Source organism: Lynx rufus, unplaced genomic scaffold (assembly GCF_022079265.1).
Source record: "Lynx rufus isolate CCGP_SWC_20201006 ecotype Redwood Valley unplaced genomic scaffold, mLynRuf1.p SCAF_1, whole genome shotgun sequence".
Taxonomy (NCBI): domain Eukaryota; kingdom Metazoa; phylum Chordata; class Mammalia; order Carnivora; family Felidae; genus Lynx; species Lynx rufus.
Genome location: NW_025814823.1, coordinates 222,236,541 through 222,254,867, shown reverse-complemented (window position 1 = coordinate 222,254,867; position 18,327 = coordinate 222,236,541). Strand labels below are relative to the sequence as shown.

General features: G+C 37.9%; 1 protein-coding gene across 2 annotated transcripts in view; it reads right to left on the bottom strand.

Moving 5' to 3' along the window:
* CDH12 (cadherin 12) overlaps window positions 1–18,327 on the bottom strand; it is a 269,762-nt gene that overhangs the window by 14,328 nt on the left and 237,107 nt on the right. For both annotated transcript variants that reach the window (XM_047074362.1, XM_047074373.1), the window contains one exon: window positions 14,712–14,848. In XM_047074362.1, coding sequence (XP_046930318.1) covers window positions 14,712–14,848 — 137 coding nt within the window. The remainder of the gene's footprint in view (window positions 1–14,711; window positions 14,849–18,327) is intronic.

The window sequence follows — 18,327 nt, the reverse complement described above, 5'->3', positions numbered from 1 at the left end:
TTTGGTTCCACATCTATTATTGGTGTTAATTACTCCTATAGCATAGTATGTAGGTAAAAGTCAGCAATTTGGTTAAACTTGGTTCACATGCCTAAGAAAAGCTAGAGATTATAAAAAATAACAGAATTAATGCCTAATACTATGTAATGCTTACAGTGTACCTATATTCTAAAACACGTTACATAGATGAACTCTTTTAGGGTTCACAGTATATAGTGATACATATAGTGTCAGAATGCTGGGGAGCAGTTAGGGGATGTGACTCATGCAAAAATCACAAGTTGGAACTAACAAGATGGGGTTTGAATCCAGGTTTTCTAGTTCCAAATTAGTGCTCTTAAACTCTGTTACATACTGTGTATTAGAAAAAATTGAAATGTATTTAGCTATTGAAAAAAATAGACAAGAAATTAATGTTACAGATTGGTTTAGTAAATTCATGTGCCTAACTTCACCTATTCAACTTCTATACAACACAAAAATCATGCTCCACTTTCCATGTTACATGTGAAGTATCGAAGTATAAGTCCTGAGGCCATATAAAAAGGAAACTGTTATTTTTATTTTGTTTTTCCAGGGCCAGAGTTTTATTTTGGGAAGCTGGGGTGAGGATGGGCTGTCTTCCAAAAGGGACGAGACTTCTGGTGCAATTGTGTTTTTAATGCAGATTTACCTTTATAATGTGTAAGCATGGTATTCAAATTAATTTAAGCCAGTTTTTACCCATGAGAAATTCCCTTTTGGTCGTTTCAAATTATTTATCTTTCTGCAATATAGATTTTAACGTTTGCCTAATGAGTAAATAGGTCACAAAAATATAATCACTATTGTAACATCATATTATTAAAAGTATTTCTCAAAAAGATGCTTTTGGTAATTTAGCTAATACAATTTGTTGTGTGAGATCTTCCTGTGCCCTGGAGGATTTTGGAGTTACTTAAAATTAAACGTGACCGGTCATCATTGTGGCAATTAAAAAAATAAAGGCCCCAATAAGGATTGAGGAAAAAAAAATAGAACAGCTATAAAATGACGCTTCATATTGTCAAAAATGAGTGATGGGTTTATGGATTTCATTATATTATTATCTCCTCTATTGTAAATTTGTAAATTCTTTCATAATTAAGGTTTCAAAATGTGACCTTATGTGTTTAAATGCCAGTTGGGGAAGCAGTAACAACTCTGTTCAAGAATTACTGCACTCAAGTAAGCACAGAACTTTGTACAAGAGAATGTAATTTATTAGAGTAATACAGAGTTTTTTCATTGATGCATATAATTCAGAAAATTATGTTGAGGAAATCATGACCATTTTTTCTGACTCGGCTAATCTGTATTTGGGACAACAATGGTGTAATTTGTTTAGACACCATTTAGCATGAGCATGATTATCAACATTTTGCCATGTAGAAACTCGTTATCACTGAATACTTAGTGAGGAAATTCAGATATAAATTTAGTAAATTTAAGGAATCCAAATCGTCCAGGAGGATGTCAAACATTCACTCTTTGCAAATGACATGATACTCTACATGGAAAACCCAAAAGATTCCACCAAATAACTGCTAGAATCGATTCATGAATTCAGCAAAGTTTCAGGATATAAAATCAATGCACAGAAATTGGTTGCATTTATGCATGAAAAATGAAGCAACAAAAAGAGAAATCAAGGAAGCAATCCCATTTACAATTGCACCAAAAACCAGAAAATACCTAGGATAAATCTAACCAAAGAGGTGAAAAATCTATACACTGAAAAATATAGAAAGCATATGAAAGAAATTAAAGAAGACACAAGAAAACTGGGGAAAGATTCCATGCTCCTGGAAAGGAAGAAAGAATATTGTCAAAATGTCGATACTACCCAAAGCAAACTACATATTCAATGTAATCCCTATCAAAATAAGACCAGCATTCTTCACAGAGCTAGAACAAATAATCCTAAAATTTGTGTGGAACCAGAAAAACCCCAAATAGCCAGAGCAGTCTTTAAAAAGAAAACCAAAGCAGGAGGCATCACAATCCCGGACTTCAAGCTATACTACAAAGCTGTAATCATCAAGACAGTATGGTACTGGCACAAGAACAGACACTCAGATCAATGGAACAGAATAGAGAACCCAGAAATGGACCCACAAATGTACAGCCAACTAATCTTTGACAGAGCAGGAAAGAATATCCAATGGAATAAAGGCGGTCTCTTCAGCAAGTGGTGCTGGGAAAACTGGACAGCGACATGCAGAAGAATGAACCTGGACCACTTTCTTACACCATACACAAAAATAAACTCAAAATGGATGAAAGACCTCAATGTAAGACAGGAAGCCATCAAAATCCTCGAGGAGAAAGTAGGCAAAAACTTCTTTGATCTTGCCCGCAGCAACTTCTTACTCAAAACATCTCCAGAGGCAAGGGAAACAAAAGCAAAAGTGAACTACTGGGACCTCATCAAAATAAAAAGTGTCTGCACTGTGAAGGAAACAATCAGCAAAACTAAAAAGCAACCGACAGAATGGGAGAAGATATTTGCAAACGACATATCAGATAAAGGGTTAGTATCCAAAATCTATAAAGTCCTTATTAAACTCAACAGCCAAAAAACAAATAATCCAGTGAATAAATGGGCAAAAGACATGAATAGACACTTCTCCAAAGAAGACATCCAGATGGCCAACCGACACATGAAAAAATGCTCAACAACACTCATCAACAGGGAAATACAAATCAAAACCACAATGAGATACCACCTTACACCTGTCAGAATGGCTAACGTTAACAATTCAGACAACAACAGATGTTGGTGAGGATGTGGAGAAAGAGGATTTCTTTTACATTGTTGGTGGTAATGCAAGCTGGTAAAGCCACTCGGGAAAACAGTATGGAGGTTACTCAAAAAATTAAAAATAGAACTACCCTACGAACCAGCAATTGCACTAGTAGGTATTTATCCACGGGATACAGTTGTGCTGATTCAAAGGGGCACGTGCACTATCGACAATAGCCAAAGTATGGAAAGAGCTCAAATGTCCATTGATCAATGAATGGATAAAGAAGATGTGGTATATACAATGGAGTATTACTCAGCAGTAAAAATGAATGAAATCTTGCCATTTGCAACTATGTGGATGAAACTAGAGGGTATTATGCTAAATGAAATTAGTCAGTCAGAGAAAGACAAATATTATATGACTTCACTCATATGAGGACTTTAAGATACAAAACAGATGAACATAAGGGAAGGGAAACAAAAATAATATAAAAACAGGGAGGGGGACAAAAACAGAAGAGACTCTTAAATACAGAGAACAAACAGAGTGTTACTGGAGGTTGTGAAGGGGGGATGGGCTAAATGGGTAAGGGGCATTAAGGAATCTACTCCTGAAATCATTGTTGCACTGTATGCTAACTAATTTGGATGTAAATTAAAAAAAAATGAAATTAAAAAAAAAGTTTAGTAAATTTGAAATAACCAAAATCCTACATGATTAGTTACTGTGCTGTTAGTAGTCAAATCGCTTAAATCCAATTATTATTGATCCATGTTGCTTTATAGTTAATAACTAACTTATTAATAGTTTTTAGTTCACACATTAAAATCAGGAAATTATTTTTATCCTTAATCCCTTCAAAGATATTTGTTAAATATTCTTTCCCCACCTTTTGAAAATATCTCAGTCAGCTCCCCTAGCTTTCTGAGTCAGTCTCACTTAGAATTGTTTATTAGTAGTATTTTCAAGTGCAGCTTCAACTAAGAAAAAAAAAGCTAAAGCTCAAATTACAAAAACAAAGAATGAAGGAAAAAAAATCACTGTTTATCATAAATGAGTTAAATTCCTATAAAAGAATATTATTAATTTATGCCAAAAAAATCTAGTCAACATAAATGAACAGAACAAATTCCTAGAAAGACACAAATTACCAACATTGACCTTGAAAAGAAATACAAAATCTTAATATACATTAAACAAATGAATAAAAATCAAGTTGTAATTAAAAATATCTGAAACCAAGAAAAAAAGTCACGCAAACATGCCTTTACTGGGGGGATTCAATAACTTTCTAAAGATCACATAATACCAATTCTTCACAAACTTTCAGAATATAGAGAAGTAAATACCAATTCATTGTATGTAACCTGATACCAAAGCCAATCCAAAACATCACAAGAAAACAAAGGTATAACCTATTTTCACTCATAAACATAAGTACAAAAATTTCTTAATAAAAAGTTAACAAATCACTTCCAGGTCATATAAAATTACTACATAATGACCAAATAGCATTTATCCTAAAGATACAGGATTCACTTAATCTCCAAGAATAATCAATTGACAACACATATTAATAGAAGAAAACAAACAAACAAAAAAACACATGGACATCTCAAAAAGATTCACAATTTTAGCATTTGACAAAATCACAGCCATTCATAATTTTTTTTTAATCCTCTAAAAATGTAATGAGTAGGAGGCGAGCTCTTCAACGTGATGTAGTCTCTCTTCATGAAGCCCATAGCTAACATCATACTCGACAGTGAAAAAGTCAATGCTTTCTCTCTAACACTGGGTACAGTGCAAAATTGACTGGTCTTACCACTTATATTCACCATTGTACTAGAGGGTTTACATAATGCAATTAAGTGAAAATAAATTTAAAAAAAAGATTAAAGTATCCAGATCAGAAAGAAAGAAATAAAACTACTTTTGTTTAAAAAATGGCATGACCCTATAGGTAGGAAATCCTAAAGAATCCCCAAAGAAACTAATGGATATAATAAGGGAGTGTATCAAGGCCATGAGATAAGAGGGTAGTATTAAAAAAGGCAATTACATACTTAATAGCAGCAAAGGACAAACTAGAATTGAAATTGAGAAAAAAATTAAATTCACATTAAAATCAAAGATAATAAAATATTTAGGAATACATTTAACAAAATAAATGCAGGACTTATAAACTGAAATTCACAAATCATCGCTCAGAGAAATCAAATGGATTGCTGATAGAAAGGACAGCTGGTGGAAATATAAAATTGCATAATCACCTTGGAAAAGATTGGAACTTTTTATAAACATTGAATATGAACTTATAAGGTAGCAACTCCACTCTACACCCAAGAGAATGAAATAAATGTCCACCCAAAATCCTGTATGCACATAGCCATAAAAGTATTAGGTATATACTTCAAAACTGAAAACAGGTCAAATGTATATATTTGGTGAATGGATAAACATTATGTGGCATATCCGTACAATGAAGAATACTCCAACAAAAAAAGGAACAAAACACTGATACAACATTTGAATGAATCTGAAATATGCTGTCTTCTTTGATAATAAGACTGACATAGCCCCTTGGAACTTGGTTAGTTGCAGAAAGTGAAAGGTTTCAGTGACTTTGGGTTTCTGAAGTACACGAGACTTCAGAAGATTCCAGCTCCCCTGTCAAGTCTTCCAGATTTCCTGGAGCAGATATTAAGCCATTCCTTTCTGATGAACCCTTTTAGAATGTCTGCCCCAAAGAAATTGTATGATAATTTATCATGCAGCAATGGATAACTAATCCAGGAGATAAGAAATACTAAAATATATACTAAAAAGAAAGAAGGATTTTTTCTAGGGCTTGAGTTGGAATGGACCCTGCGGGGCCCTAAGGCAGCATCCATGGTGGGGAGAGCAGTCCCTGCTCCTAACCACCATGCAGAAACTTTGTCCAAGGGGCTTGTCACTAGTGATCCAGGTGATGTTTACTCACTACAGGAAAGTGTCCCTATTTCCAGAGAAGCTTCTGTTTCTTTTCTTTTTCTTTTTTTTTTTAATGTTTATTTATTTTTGAGACAGAGAGAGTGCAAGTGGGGGAGGGGCAGAGAGAGAGGGAGACACAGAATCCTAAGCAGGCTCCAGGCTCTGACTGTCAGCACAGAGCCCGAAGAGGGGTTTGACCCCACAAACAATGAGATCATGACCTGAGCCAAAGTTGGACGCTCAACCGACTGAGCCACCCAGACACCTTGAGAAGTTTGTTTCTATGGAGATAGAGCCGTAAACACTCATAGCCCTTGGTGGCCTGGAGTGGGAGTCGAGGTCCATTTACCTGACTTCTGTGCTTTTGGACGAGGGCTGAGCAGGGGCTGCTGGGGCACAGAGCCTGACATGGAGGGATTGGACAGCAAGGCAGGGAGGTTGGTGGCTGTTTCTGGAAGTCCCTGACTCCATCATCTGATGACAGGGATCATAACTACTCTCAGGAGTCTCAGCCCAAGGCAGACCCTGCCTGGGAGCTCATGACCCCATTTCAGTCCTGACCTTGAGAGGGAGCATGTGGCATGTGGCATCTGCATGGACAGGGTGTGGAACAAGTCAGAGGTATCTTGCCAGGCTGTACCCATGCCCACTGCCTAGCTGCCTGTGCACCTGGCAAAAGAGGTGACAGGACTTCCCACAAGACATCATCAGGGCCTGTCCCCTGTATCATGTCCATTCTAGCTACATCAGCCCCAACAAATTCTGGGCGAGCAAGAAGGCTGAGAAGAAGCAACTCATCAGGAGCTTCAAGGCTTAGACCATCCAAATCCAAAGCTGGTTCTTCATATGGTAGGATGGTCATTGCCCCTTCAAGTATGACTGTATTTACCTGCACTATATTACTCAGCTTCTGGCTAAGGCTGCAAGTCCTGGTTCTATCTGGACAGAGAATGTGCAGCTTGCTTCTGTGACTGTTGTGCTGGGCCCAACAGCATTCACGGGGGCAACAAATTAGATGAGTAAGTATTCTCCGCGGGCTGTGCCCTCACCATGGCCTTCTGGGATTCAGAACTCCTACTGGATCCCAACAGTTCTTACCATGGACTCCTGTAACCCAGACCAATCTGTGAGGGAGGGGGCTAAGGGCAGGGGGCACTAGGTGATAGGTCTCTTCCGTTTTGGGGCTAGGTGTGAGATGAAAGTAGTAAGCGCTCTACCCACATGCACTGCAGCAGTGACACAACTGAGGAACATGGGGACAAGTGGTGGGCACTGGGAAAGAGAAAGTTGTTCTTACCCTCTTGACAAAGACTTGAGTTTTAACTTAGTTCTTTTGTAGAATAATTCTGAAAGAAAACAAATAAAATGCACCTAAGCCATAGAGAAAAGAAGAAAAAGACAAGAGGAGAGGAGAGGAGAGGAGAGGAGGAAAGCAGAAGGAAGGGAGAAGAGAAGAGGAGAGAGAGGGAGGAAAGAGAAGGAAGGGAAGGGAGGGGAAGGGCAGGGAAGGGCAGGGAAGGAAAGGAAAGGAAAGGAAAGGAAAGGAAAGGAAAGGAAAGGAGAAAGGAAAGGAAAGGAGAAAGGAAAGGAAAGGAAAGGAGAAAGGAAAGGAAAGGAAAGGAAAGGAGAAAGGAAAGGAAAGGAAAGGAAAGGAAAGGAAAGGAAAGGAAAGGAAAGGAAAGGAAAGGAGAGGAGAAAGGAAAGGAAAGGAAAGGAAAGGAAAGGAAAGGAAAGGAAAGGAAAGGAAAGGAAAGGAAAGGAAAGGCAAGGCGACTTGTATTTCTTCCTGAATTGGTGTTTTTCCCATCTAAAGTTCCATTTATTCCCATGTATGTTACTTGATGCTGGTGGTTTGCTAGAGGTCTGGGTGAAAGGATAGACAAGAATATTCATTCATGATCTCTTTATGTAGACTGGGCTTCATTGCAATGCACATAGTGGCTAAAGTTCAAGGGCAAGTATTTTAAAAACAAAAGAAATCAGACAGAAACTCTTGCTTTTATGACCTAAGATGGTCACATAGAAATACACCTCCTCTATGTTAGTCAAGGCTGTCACTAATCCACTTCAAAATTCAAGGGAAAGGAAGATAGAACACAATTCTTTTTCTTTTTTAAATTTCTTTAATGTTTACTTTATTAATTTTTGAGAGAGAGAGCAGGGGAGGGGGAGAGAAAGACAGAGAGGGGGAGAGAGCAGGCTCCACACCGCCAGCACAGAGCCTGAAGCAGAGCTTGAACCCACGAACCACGAGATCATGACCTGAGTGGAAATCAAAAGTTGGACACCCAACCGACTGAGCTACCCAGGTGTTCTGACAGAACCCAATTCTTTATGGAAGGAATGTCAGCCTCACTGTCAGAAGAACATATGAGAAGAGAAGGACACAGTATGCCCATTTTTGGAACTTATAATCAGAAATCTCTTTCAGAAATGGTTCACTAGTAACTAGCATTGTAACCTTTAATAAGTCCTAGGAAAACTAAATTTTATTTACTTTTTAGAAGTTTTTTTTATTTAAATTCCAGTTAGTTAACATATAGTGTAATACTAAACCTAACCAAAGAGGTGAAAGATCTGTATTCTGAAAACTGTAAAACACTGATGAAACAAATTGAAAAGGACACAAAGAAATGGAAAAACATTCATTCTCATGGATGGGAAAAATATATTTTAAATTTAACAGGGAAATCAGAACTGATAGCAACTTAGGTCCCTGGTGCCATCCTCCTCGGTGTGGGGGGTTTTGCATAAAGGGGCAAAAGAAGACCCTGGCTTTATCCACAGCTCTCTTCAACGTAGAATATCAGGATTCCACATAAGATTTCATCTGATGAAGTATCCTGATAATCTATCTACAAGTTTGAAAATTACAGATCTATCAATCCCCAGTTACAGGTGAGGAAACTTTGGTGTGATCTTGCCCTACATTTTCTTGTCAGAGTCAAGACTGGAATACAAGTCCTCTCACTATGCTTTGCACTGTTGTATGATACAGGTCAGTGAACTCAAAGGATAAGAAGACACTGCCTGAGATCTGCCCATGTATGTGTGTGATAATCACTTACTTTCGAAGAGTAACACTTGGGTTGCTATCTAGCCACCATGCTGGGAGAGAGCCCAGTTCACATTCGAGGATCAAATTACAGTTATAATTTTTTGTACTAAATATTCAATAAATACTGGCCAAATAATAGAATATTTCCAGGAACCAGTGAGAAATGTAATTGAAAATATTTGGAAAACTGTAAAGGACTAACAAACACAACTTTCCTAGTATGTTAAAATACACTGGAGCTATTAGGCTTCCTCATTTAAAAATGGCATCTGCTTTGGGGTGCCTGGGTGGCTCAGCCAGCAAGGCGTCAGACTTCGGCTCAGGTCATGATCTCACATTTCGTGGGTTCGATCCCCGCATCGGGCTCTGTGCTGACAGCTCGGAGCCTGGAGCCTGCTTTGGATTCTGTGTCTCCCTCTCTCTCTGCCCCTCCTGCACTCAAGCTCTGTCTCTGTCTCTCTCAAAAATAAATAAACATTAAAAAAAATTTTAAAAAACATGATTTCTAAAGAAAAAGGAACCTTTAAAAATACAGCCAGTTTTTTTTCCTCCCAATGAACACACTAGAGAAAACCTATTACTAATTTTAAATATTTGCAATACCACAAAGCCCTTAGATATTCTGAATTCCTGGAGAGCAAGAGCTGAGTCATATTTGTCTTTAAGCCTCCAGAGTTTAACACAGAGCCTAGTACCTTCTAGCAAATGAAATATATGAATGTCAAAAACAGACTAAACTGAGAGGCAAAAGTGGGTTCAATACAACCAATAAACCAGGAAACTTCTGTGGATCATGACCCGCGAGCACCATGATTGTTGGTGTATTTTCCTTCACCTACGGTCAACAAGACTATAGATGCCATTTCACTTTATGTTCAACTCTCTATAATTTAAAAAATTCTTCTCAAGTGACTTTCTTTAATATGATCACAGAAAAATAAGTAAACATGGTGATTTTATACAAATAGTTAATAAATGTGAGTCGGTATATATCAAATTTCTGAAACATGCCAATTCACTACAGAACTGTAGGTAGATAGACAGACCTAGGTAGATAGATAGACAGGTAGATAGAGATGATAGATAGATATGATGACAGATATGGTGATGATAGATAGATAGATAGCAAGACTAACAATAATTTTAATTTAATTATATGTATGTTGCAAATGTATAAATAAGTTTTCACTATTTTGTACTTATGCGTATGAAAGTCACTATGACTAGTTTAACTAACAACTTACTTAAAATATAGCTAATAAAGCACAGGCAAGTGAGCAACTGTCCCTGTGGAATTCTGTTTTGCGGGGAGAGAGTCCAGGACTCCCATTATCTTTTGGTCACGACCCCAGGTGTGACAGGGGCTGCAAAGGAAATAACTCTGAGCCTCCATTTCCTACCGCTCACAGTGTGGACCATAATCCTCATCTTCATTTAATGTATATCAAGCTACAAGACTTGTTTAGTTTATATTATTATTATTGCTTATTATTATTCTAGAAAAATTAGGTACTTTCTTCTCTTTTAGTCTAAGAACATAATTTCATGGCTAGCTACGTGGCATGCAGGCAGATGAATTCCTCAGAAAACTGTACCACAAAATCTATTTCTTTCTGTTTAAACAAATCTATTCTTTCTGTGTAGTAAGCTACACAGAAAGTAAGCTTTCTGTGTAGAAGCAGTTTCTAACTACTTCTAAACTTTAATATCCTTAAGAATAGACTTCATCTTGTTTTTCTCATAAAACACAACAAATCGTGTTTTGCATATAAATGACACTCTGGACAAGCTTATGACAACAAATGTATGAATTTGTGTTTAGTCTGAATTATGGATAGTAATGCCAGAGGTTAATTTTTCTGTACATACAAAGATGATATCCTATGCATTATGTTGAAGTAAAATGAAGTTATAACAAAATAGCTTTATATGCCAAATAACCTCAAAAAAAAGAATTACCCAACAATTTGATCCCAACTCATAATGATATATTTACATACAAAATTTTCCCCAAATGACAGTTAGTGAGTCAATTCACTGATACTTGAGCTGTTCCACAATAAATGCAAACAATCCATTGCCATCTGGATAAATACATGACTGAGAAAAGAATTGTCTCTGGTATCATTTGTTTATTTCGTAATTATATAAAATATGTTTTAGGGCTTTAATGTAGATATTTTAAATTATCTTTGTCTAACGATATTTGTTACAGCAACACCAAAAATATATTGGAAACATTTGCGTGTTGATAGTTTCTGATAATTTGAATGGAGTGAATTTTTGGAGCTTCTATCTTTTTTAAGATTCTCAAGAATTAGTATCATAAAAACAGCAAAGCAGTAAAGCATAAAGAATTATTAGGAGTCTTATAAATTATTTGGACCTCCAACTATAGCAACACTGATTAATGACTGCTTTTTAATTAATTAAAGTTATTCAATCATTGTAACATTTCATTTTGCCTGAGATTTTATATGTAAGGGTCAGGCTGAAACATATGCTAGTTCAATGTGCAATAAGGTATACTTACGTGTTTTTTTTCTTCTTGCCAGTACAATGTAAGCTATTTATTTCTCAGTCATTCACCATGATAATGGTTACCTGCTTAGCTGGCTAGTTTGATCAGTGAAAACAGCCTTATGCATTAGAATATGAATACATTTTACTTTTAAACTCTGCAAACTCAAGCAAAATAAAGCCCACAATAAGCTATTCTTACTGTAAATCGTTAATTATCATGAGGTATGTGTTTAGTCTCTTTATTTTTCACATGACTGCATAGCATTTACCCCAGCAGACTTCCTTGAGGACTCTAAAATACAGTGGTCTATGAACAGATACTAGAACAGATCAGGGAGATACATATTTTAGAAATGATTATATATATGGATATATATGGACATATATACATATGTAGCATATATATGCATACATATATGTGTGTATATATACATATATATGTATATATATATATATATATGTGTGTGTGTGTGTGTGTGTGTGTATTAATGTATTATGTGTCTAAATCCCAGTTCTACATATTTCCCAGTGAGGGCCAACATAAATAATGAGAATCTACTCATGAGGGTTTCCTAATTTGCCTTTAAGTAAATTCTAGAGCCAGCATGTGCCCCAATCATGTCGATAGCTAAAAGAAAATGAATTTCTCTAAATATGAAAAATCTAAAATTGAGAATCAGTGGTGCCTGCTTCACTGAGAAAGCACAAACTCTCGTCTCATCTTCTACAAGTTGGAGCACAAGGCTCTGGCTGGAGGTGTCAGACGTGCTACTATCGTGCAATGATGATGTTTTCGTGGTCTACATAGCCACTGGGGAGGAAGAGACCTTCCAGAACTACAGAACAGGTGATTAATGAACTATCTGCAGACTTTGATCTTCAGTTAAGGTACAGAAGCCTACTAGTCCTACTTTGAAAAATACGCGCGTTTTGTGTGTGTGTGTGTGTGTGTGTGTGTGTGTATGAAGACGAAAGTCTCAGTAAGATTAGTTTTCTAATGAATGATCTTTTATTATGGGCAATATGTCTTTGCTAAATAAAAGTGATTTGAAGAAACTGTCTCTGCTTAGCTGTCACTTATTACGTATAAGCCATTAGAGTGAATGGTTCAGGAAGGTCTTACAGTCTATAACACAAACAATTCATTTTGACCACATTTGCTGAAGATCTTAAAGCTAAACTTTATTTTCTAACTACAGTATGGTGAAGCTATCCCCCAAGACTCGATGAGTAACATAGATGAGAGCTGACATGAAAGAAATGATGAGTAACAAATGTAACTGTAATCGGATGTGGTATAGGAGGCGAAAAAAGATGCCAAGCCCAAAAGCAGTCTTCAGGAAAACACCCAAAAGAAGACAGGTGTCCTCCAAAAAGGGAAGACCAGCATTCTGATCTCTTGACGATATGTCTGCTCTAGCAGCTCTGGGAGCTGACTGGATGATCTGCTCTCAAAGCCTGAGTACAGAGGACATATTTTTGTAAGGAGATGGCAGGACAGAGAAATCATACGGTACAAGAGCAGCTTGTAAAACACCTGTTCAGCGTAACAAGGATGGGTGAATTTCCTCAGGGTCAAGTGGGCAAACCGAAAGCTAAAATTGAGAAATCATGTTATAAACTCACCCAAGAAGACTGCCTTCTATGCAAGGGGGCCATGGAATTGAGAAGCCAGAAGATGTACCACTGAGTACTCATATCACGTTCCTATGCAGATGGGATGCCCAGAACCCGCACCGTCAGATAACTCAAAGTTCACTTAAGAAGACGATGTTTGGGCAGCAGCCTTTCCTGCCAGTCCATTTAGTCCTAGAAGCAGTGGCAGCCAATGGAGTATCATATCGGGCAGATAAGAGAGACTTGTGTGTTTCCCTCTCTCTTTTCCACTCTGACAGGCTGGAGAACGTGTATCCTACAAGCGAGGGGTCACAGTTCCAACTTACGGTGTCACTGAGTTCTGCAGTTATCTATTGCCATGCCACAACAAATAACCCTAAAATGTAGTTGCTTGAAATAATTACTGTTTTAGACATTCTCACAACATTGTAAGAATCCGGGCAGGGCTGGTCTGGGTACATGTTCTGTTTCACACGGCATTGGTGGATGTTACACTGTGGTATTCAGCTAGTACACTTTCCAAGACAGTCTCACTCACATACTCAGCACCCTGGAAGGTATGATGGGAAGGTTGAGCTGAACTGGGATGGTCAACCTGACCACCCACATGTGACCACTCTAGAATGGTAGCCTCAGGGTAATCAGTTTTTTTTATGTGACAGGTCAGTGTTCCAAGAAACAAGGTGGAAGCTGCATGTTCTTTTTTGTAAGTCTGTCCTTTAATAATCAGAATAACCTAGAAGTAATGAAATCGGTTAAAGACATCATTAAGGCCTGAGAATAGGTGTCTAACTATTCTTGTTTAGTCACAATTGTTGAAGATAAACGAAACTGTTTAATATTTACACCCACTGAGTGGAGACTGAACAAAAAACCCCTCAACAGAAATATTCACATTCAGCTCTCCCCTGCACAGAAAAAGGAAATTAGCTGCCAAAGTAGCAGATGAACAAAATAAAATAAGAAGGAAACAAAATGAAAGACACTCAGAAGGGATTTCCCCAAGCCTTTCACAAGACCAGAAGCAGATGACTGGGAGATGCACTCATTTTGCAAACTACATTGAAAACCATTAGTCACCATTCCCCCGACTAATCTGTTACCTGAGGAAGCTGCGATAATATCCTAAGTTGTCCAGACAAACACATATGGCCCATGCCACTTTCAGTCTAGAGGATTGTCTTCTGGACCAAGCAGACACGAACACAAGGGATCCGTCCTAGCAATCCTATTGATTCTGAGGGATTCCTTAAAGAAAACCACTTATAGCTCCTGCATATTCCACAGTGACATTTATAAAAAAAAATCACATTAAAATTACATTCTACGAAAAAAGAGAGAAGGAAGAGGGGTGATTTTAAGAATACTCTCTTCAGTTTGAGAAAATATTTCAGAATGGGCTATTTTGTGTGATAATGAATTCCTCCTGCCTGGCCTCTGAAGCTCCCAATATTGTATACAGGGGTCCGGTGTGGAAGAGAAGCTGGAAAGCTGGCAGATTTTTGCGGGCACAGCATTGAAAGGGATGAGGTCACACAATGAAATGCACTCACTGCTAGATATTCATGCAAGTCTGCAAACAGGGCTCATTGGCGGCTGTCACAATTTCTCCGGACTTACGCTACGAGGAAAAGGAACAGGTTTCTGAGTTTCCCCAGGAGACCACTCAGCTGTCAGTCCAAAAATGAAAAACACCTCAGCAGGGACTCGTTTAAGAGTGTTCAATCCAAAGAACTGCAGTATAACATTGATTCTGTCCATGCCATACTTACTAACTTTACTCGCAATTATGGAGAAATTATACTGCGCGGTGCTTTCTCTGTCTAGTAATTCATTAGTGGCGATGGTTCCTTCAGTTCCATCTATTGTAAAGTAGCTGTCCCCATCACTCTTCCAATCTATGAAGTACCTGTATATAAAAAGAGTAGATGCAAATGTGCAATGATTACACATTAATCATAATGGCAGTCAGGCTAACTTGACACAATTCCTTATTTTTCTCCCTGTAGCTATTACCCACCTTGCAATAAAGAAGAGTGTAAATGACAGCTTCTTTATTGCAAAGTCAGTATGCTCAAGGGGAAACTGGAAATAATGAAAGATTTAGTACTCCTGCTGTTCATATTATTTTAGGGTCTTGACACCTTGAAAGCTCAGCAGAGACGAAAATTCTAAAGCTGACCATGGGTTTCGTTAACCTGCTGAATATTAAAACTTTTCCAAGCAGTAAGAGATTCCTTAATGGTGGCTGCGGGAAGAACTGGGGGTGGGGGAAGCATCTGGATACAGCTACAAAGAACTTTGGCCAGAACAGAGGTAGAATCTTCATTTCCACAGATAGGAAAAAAAAATCATATTATGGAAACTAAGGGGCAATTTTGTAACTGACACTGTGGAATTTATAGAGAAGTATTTCCCTCAAACACATATAAAGGAGACACTGTTGTTTTATTACTCTATGTCAGTACAACTTTCTAAAACAAACAGTGAGCAATGTCCCTTTATCTTCTTTATTAGTTAACCTTTTGATAATAACAGATGTTACCTTCTTCATGTGAAGAAGCTGAACTAAAACATTCCAAGAAAATTAATTACAAAAACCAGAAATTGCAATTATATAAATCTTTATGCAGCAGATAGAGTGAAAAGTCTTTTTCAAACACATATTTTCAATCATAGTAATAAGCATTTTGAAATCTTAGCATGTACCAGATAATGTTCTAAATGCTTACTTGTATTACCTTATTAAATCCCCACAAAAACCAAAAAAAAAAAATAAGAATTATTCATCTCCCCACTTTGCCTATGAGGAAACTGAATCATCGAGATATTAAGGAATCTGCCTCAGTTCACATAGAAACTTTTAGAGCGGATATTTGACACACGTCGTCCATCTTTTCCATATAATTATCATTATGTAGTCTTACCAATTTTAAATCGAACTTTATGTGAAAGAGCTCTGCTCATCAAAAGGCTCAATGTGCAATATATGTATCACCATTACTCTGGCCTGGGAATCATGACTAGGTCAATACAAACAGACATCATCGAAGTGAGCCCATCTAAATCCCCAGGCCAAAGAATCCGGTTGTTCATTGTGGAGTTAGTTAAGCCATGCATTTCAAAGTAAAAGTTATTGTTTTGACAAGTTGGTTATTTAAAACTGGGGCTAGAGGGGGCGCCTGGGTGGCTCAGTCGGGTAAGCATCCGAGTTCGGCTCAGGTCATGATCTCACAGTCTGGGAGTCAGAGCCTCACACAGCCTCGGAGTCTGGAGCCTGCTTCAGCTTCTGTGTCTCTCTCTCTCTGCCCCTCCCCTGTTCATGCTCTGTCTCCCTCTCTCTCAAAAATAAAATAAAAACACTAAAAAAAATTAAACTGGGGTTAGTTTGCATCTCATTTCAGCGCTAGACTAAAACCAATTGCTTTCATAGATGATATTTATGACTCTTAACTTGTTAACATTTGTTAGTAACTGCTAGGATCAGAGTATGGGCCATGCCGTTAGTCTGCCTTGGATACTTTCGTGGTTGATTTGAGGGGTGAGAAGGCATTGATGTCTTATGGTTTCAATGTTGCATCCTGTCTCATAGGAATGCTCTCAGAAATGAATATTACAGAAATAAATATATAAATGAACTTAAGGCACATTTACAGGTCAGAGAGGATAGAGTATAATAGAGCTATCTCCCTATCACATAATCTCCTTCTCTGAACAAGGAAGCATTTTCTCACAAAACCCCTTTCCAGTACCTTTATCCAATTGAGCGTAAGGATAATTTAGAAGAAAATGGCTACTGAATCTCCTTAGTGACTATAGCATTTCTGGAGGAAATTGTTGGTGTAGAGAAACTGGGTCCGATTGTACAATTCACTAAATATTTTCTGAGTGCCTGCTATATACTAGACACTATACTAGAGTTGAGAAATACAGTAAAGCACAATGCCCACCAGTGAGAAGTCCAGTTGGGAGACACAGACAATTTCAGCGCCTGATAGGAAAGAGAACACACCAGGAGTGCAAGGAAAAGACGCCCAGTTCAACACCCGTTGGTTCAGGCAAACTTTCCTTCACATGACGTTTGATGACATTAGAAAGTGATACAGGAATCATGTGGGACAAGAGTGAGGTAGACAAAGTGAGGACAGGAGGAAAGGCATTTCAGGAGGCTGCGACAGCCATAGCAAAACCATGTTGTGGGGGGGGGGGAGCTAACTATAAGCTGCTGGGAATCATGAAAATATATCTGAAAGGCACAATCATATGGAAAAAGTTCAAAGATTTAGGTCAAGGAGGGTGGTATAAAGTACACTGAGGAGGTGGGGCATGTTTCTATGGCTAATGAACATTATCAAGGGGGATAATTTGTAATCTGGTAGGGCCAGCGAGTTGATGGTAATTTCTTTTTTTTTATGTTTTTATTTAAATTCCAGTTAACATAGAGTGTAATATAAGTTTCAGGTGTACAAGACAGCGATTCAACACTGCCCTACACCACCTGGGGCTCATCACAGCAAGTTCGCCCCTTAATCCCCATCACCGATTTCGCCTCCACCATCCACTCACCCACCTCCTCTCTGGTAACCATCTTTTTTTTTTTTCTTTTGGTCAAGAGTCTGTTTTTTAGTTTCAAAATCCTTCCCCTCTGATACCTAGTCTCCTTGTCTTCTATTTGGAATACGATGTCCACTTAACAGTGTAACAGTGAGTGTTGTTGTAAAGATGAAATGAGACAAAATATGTGGGACTCGGCATAGAATCATGCGTGTGTGTACATGTGTGTGTATCCCTTTTCTCTTTCCACATTACCGATTATTTCGTTTTACTTCCCAGATTAAAAAAAAAAAAAAAGATTCCTTAACATAAAAACATATGCTTACTACTGGGACCAAGTTGTGACATTCACAGTCTTCAACTTTAAAATTCCTGAACCACAGAGCTCCCACACAGACCCCTGGGGTACAAACCATGAGCACAAACATCCAGGCCCTAGTTCACACAATGGTGTTTTTCGTTTGGCACTCATCCACTATTGTCTGGCGTCTAATTTTTAGCTCCGTCACCGTATTTTTTGGTGCCTCCTTTCTCCGGATGTTATCCTTTCTGGAAGCTTTTTGCCTCCTTCTGGAGTTCTACTGAAACTTATTTGAACATTTTCTACTCAGCTAAATATCTTCAGCATCTTCCCATAACTCATCAGGCTCCAAGACTGTAGGTCCTGTAGTACGTCCTGGCATCGTCCTGATGCCCTACCTTTGGGTGACTGACTGATCCCTGTGCCTGACTGAACAATAACCATGAGGCAACAACTACCATTTTAAATTGTGATGTTTTGCCCAATATAGCAAGTAAGAAATGACCCCCATCAATGAAGTGGAAATGGAGGTA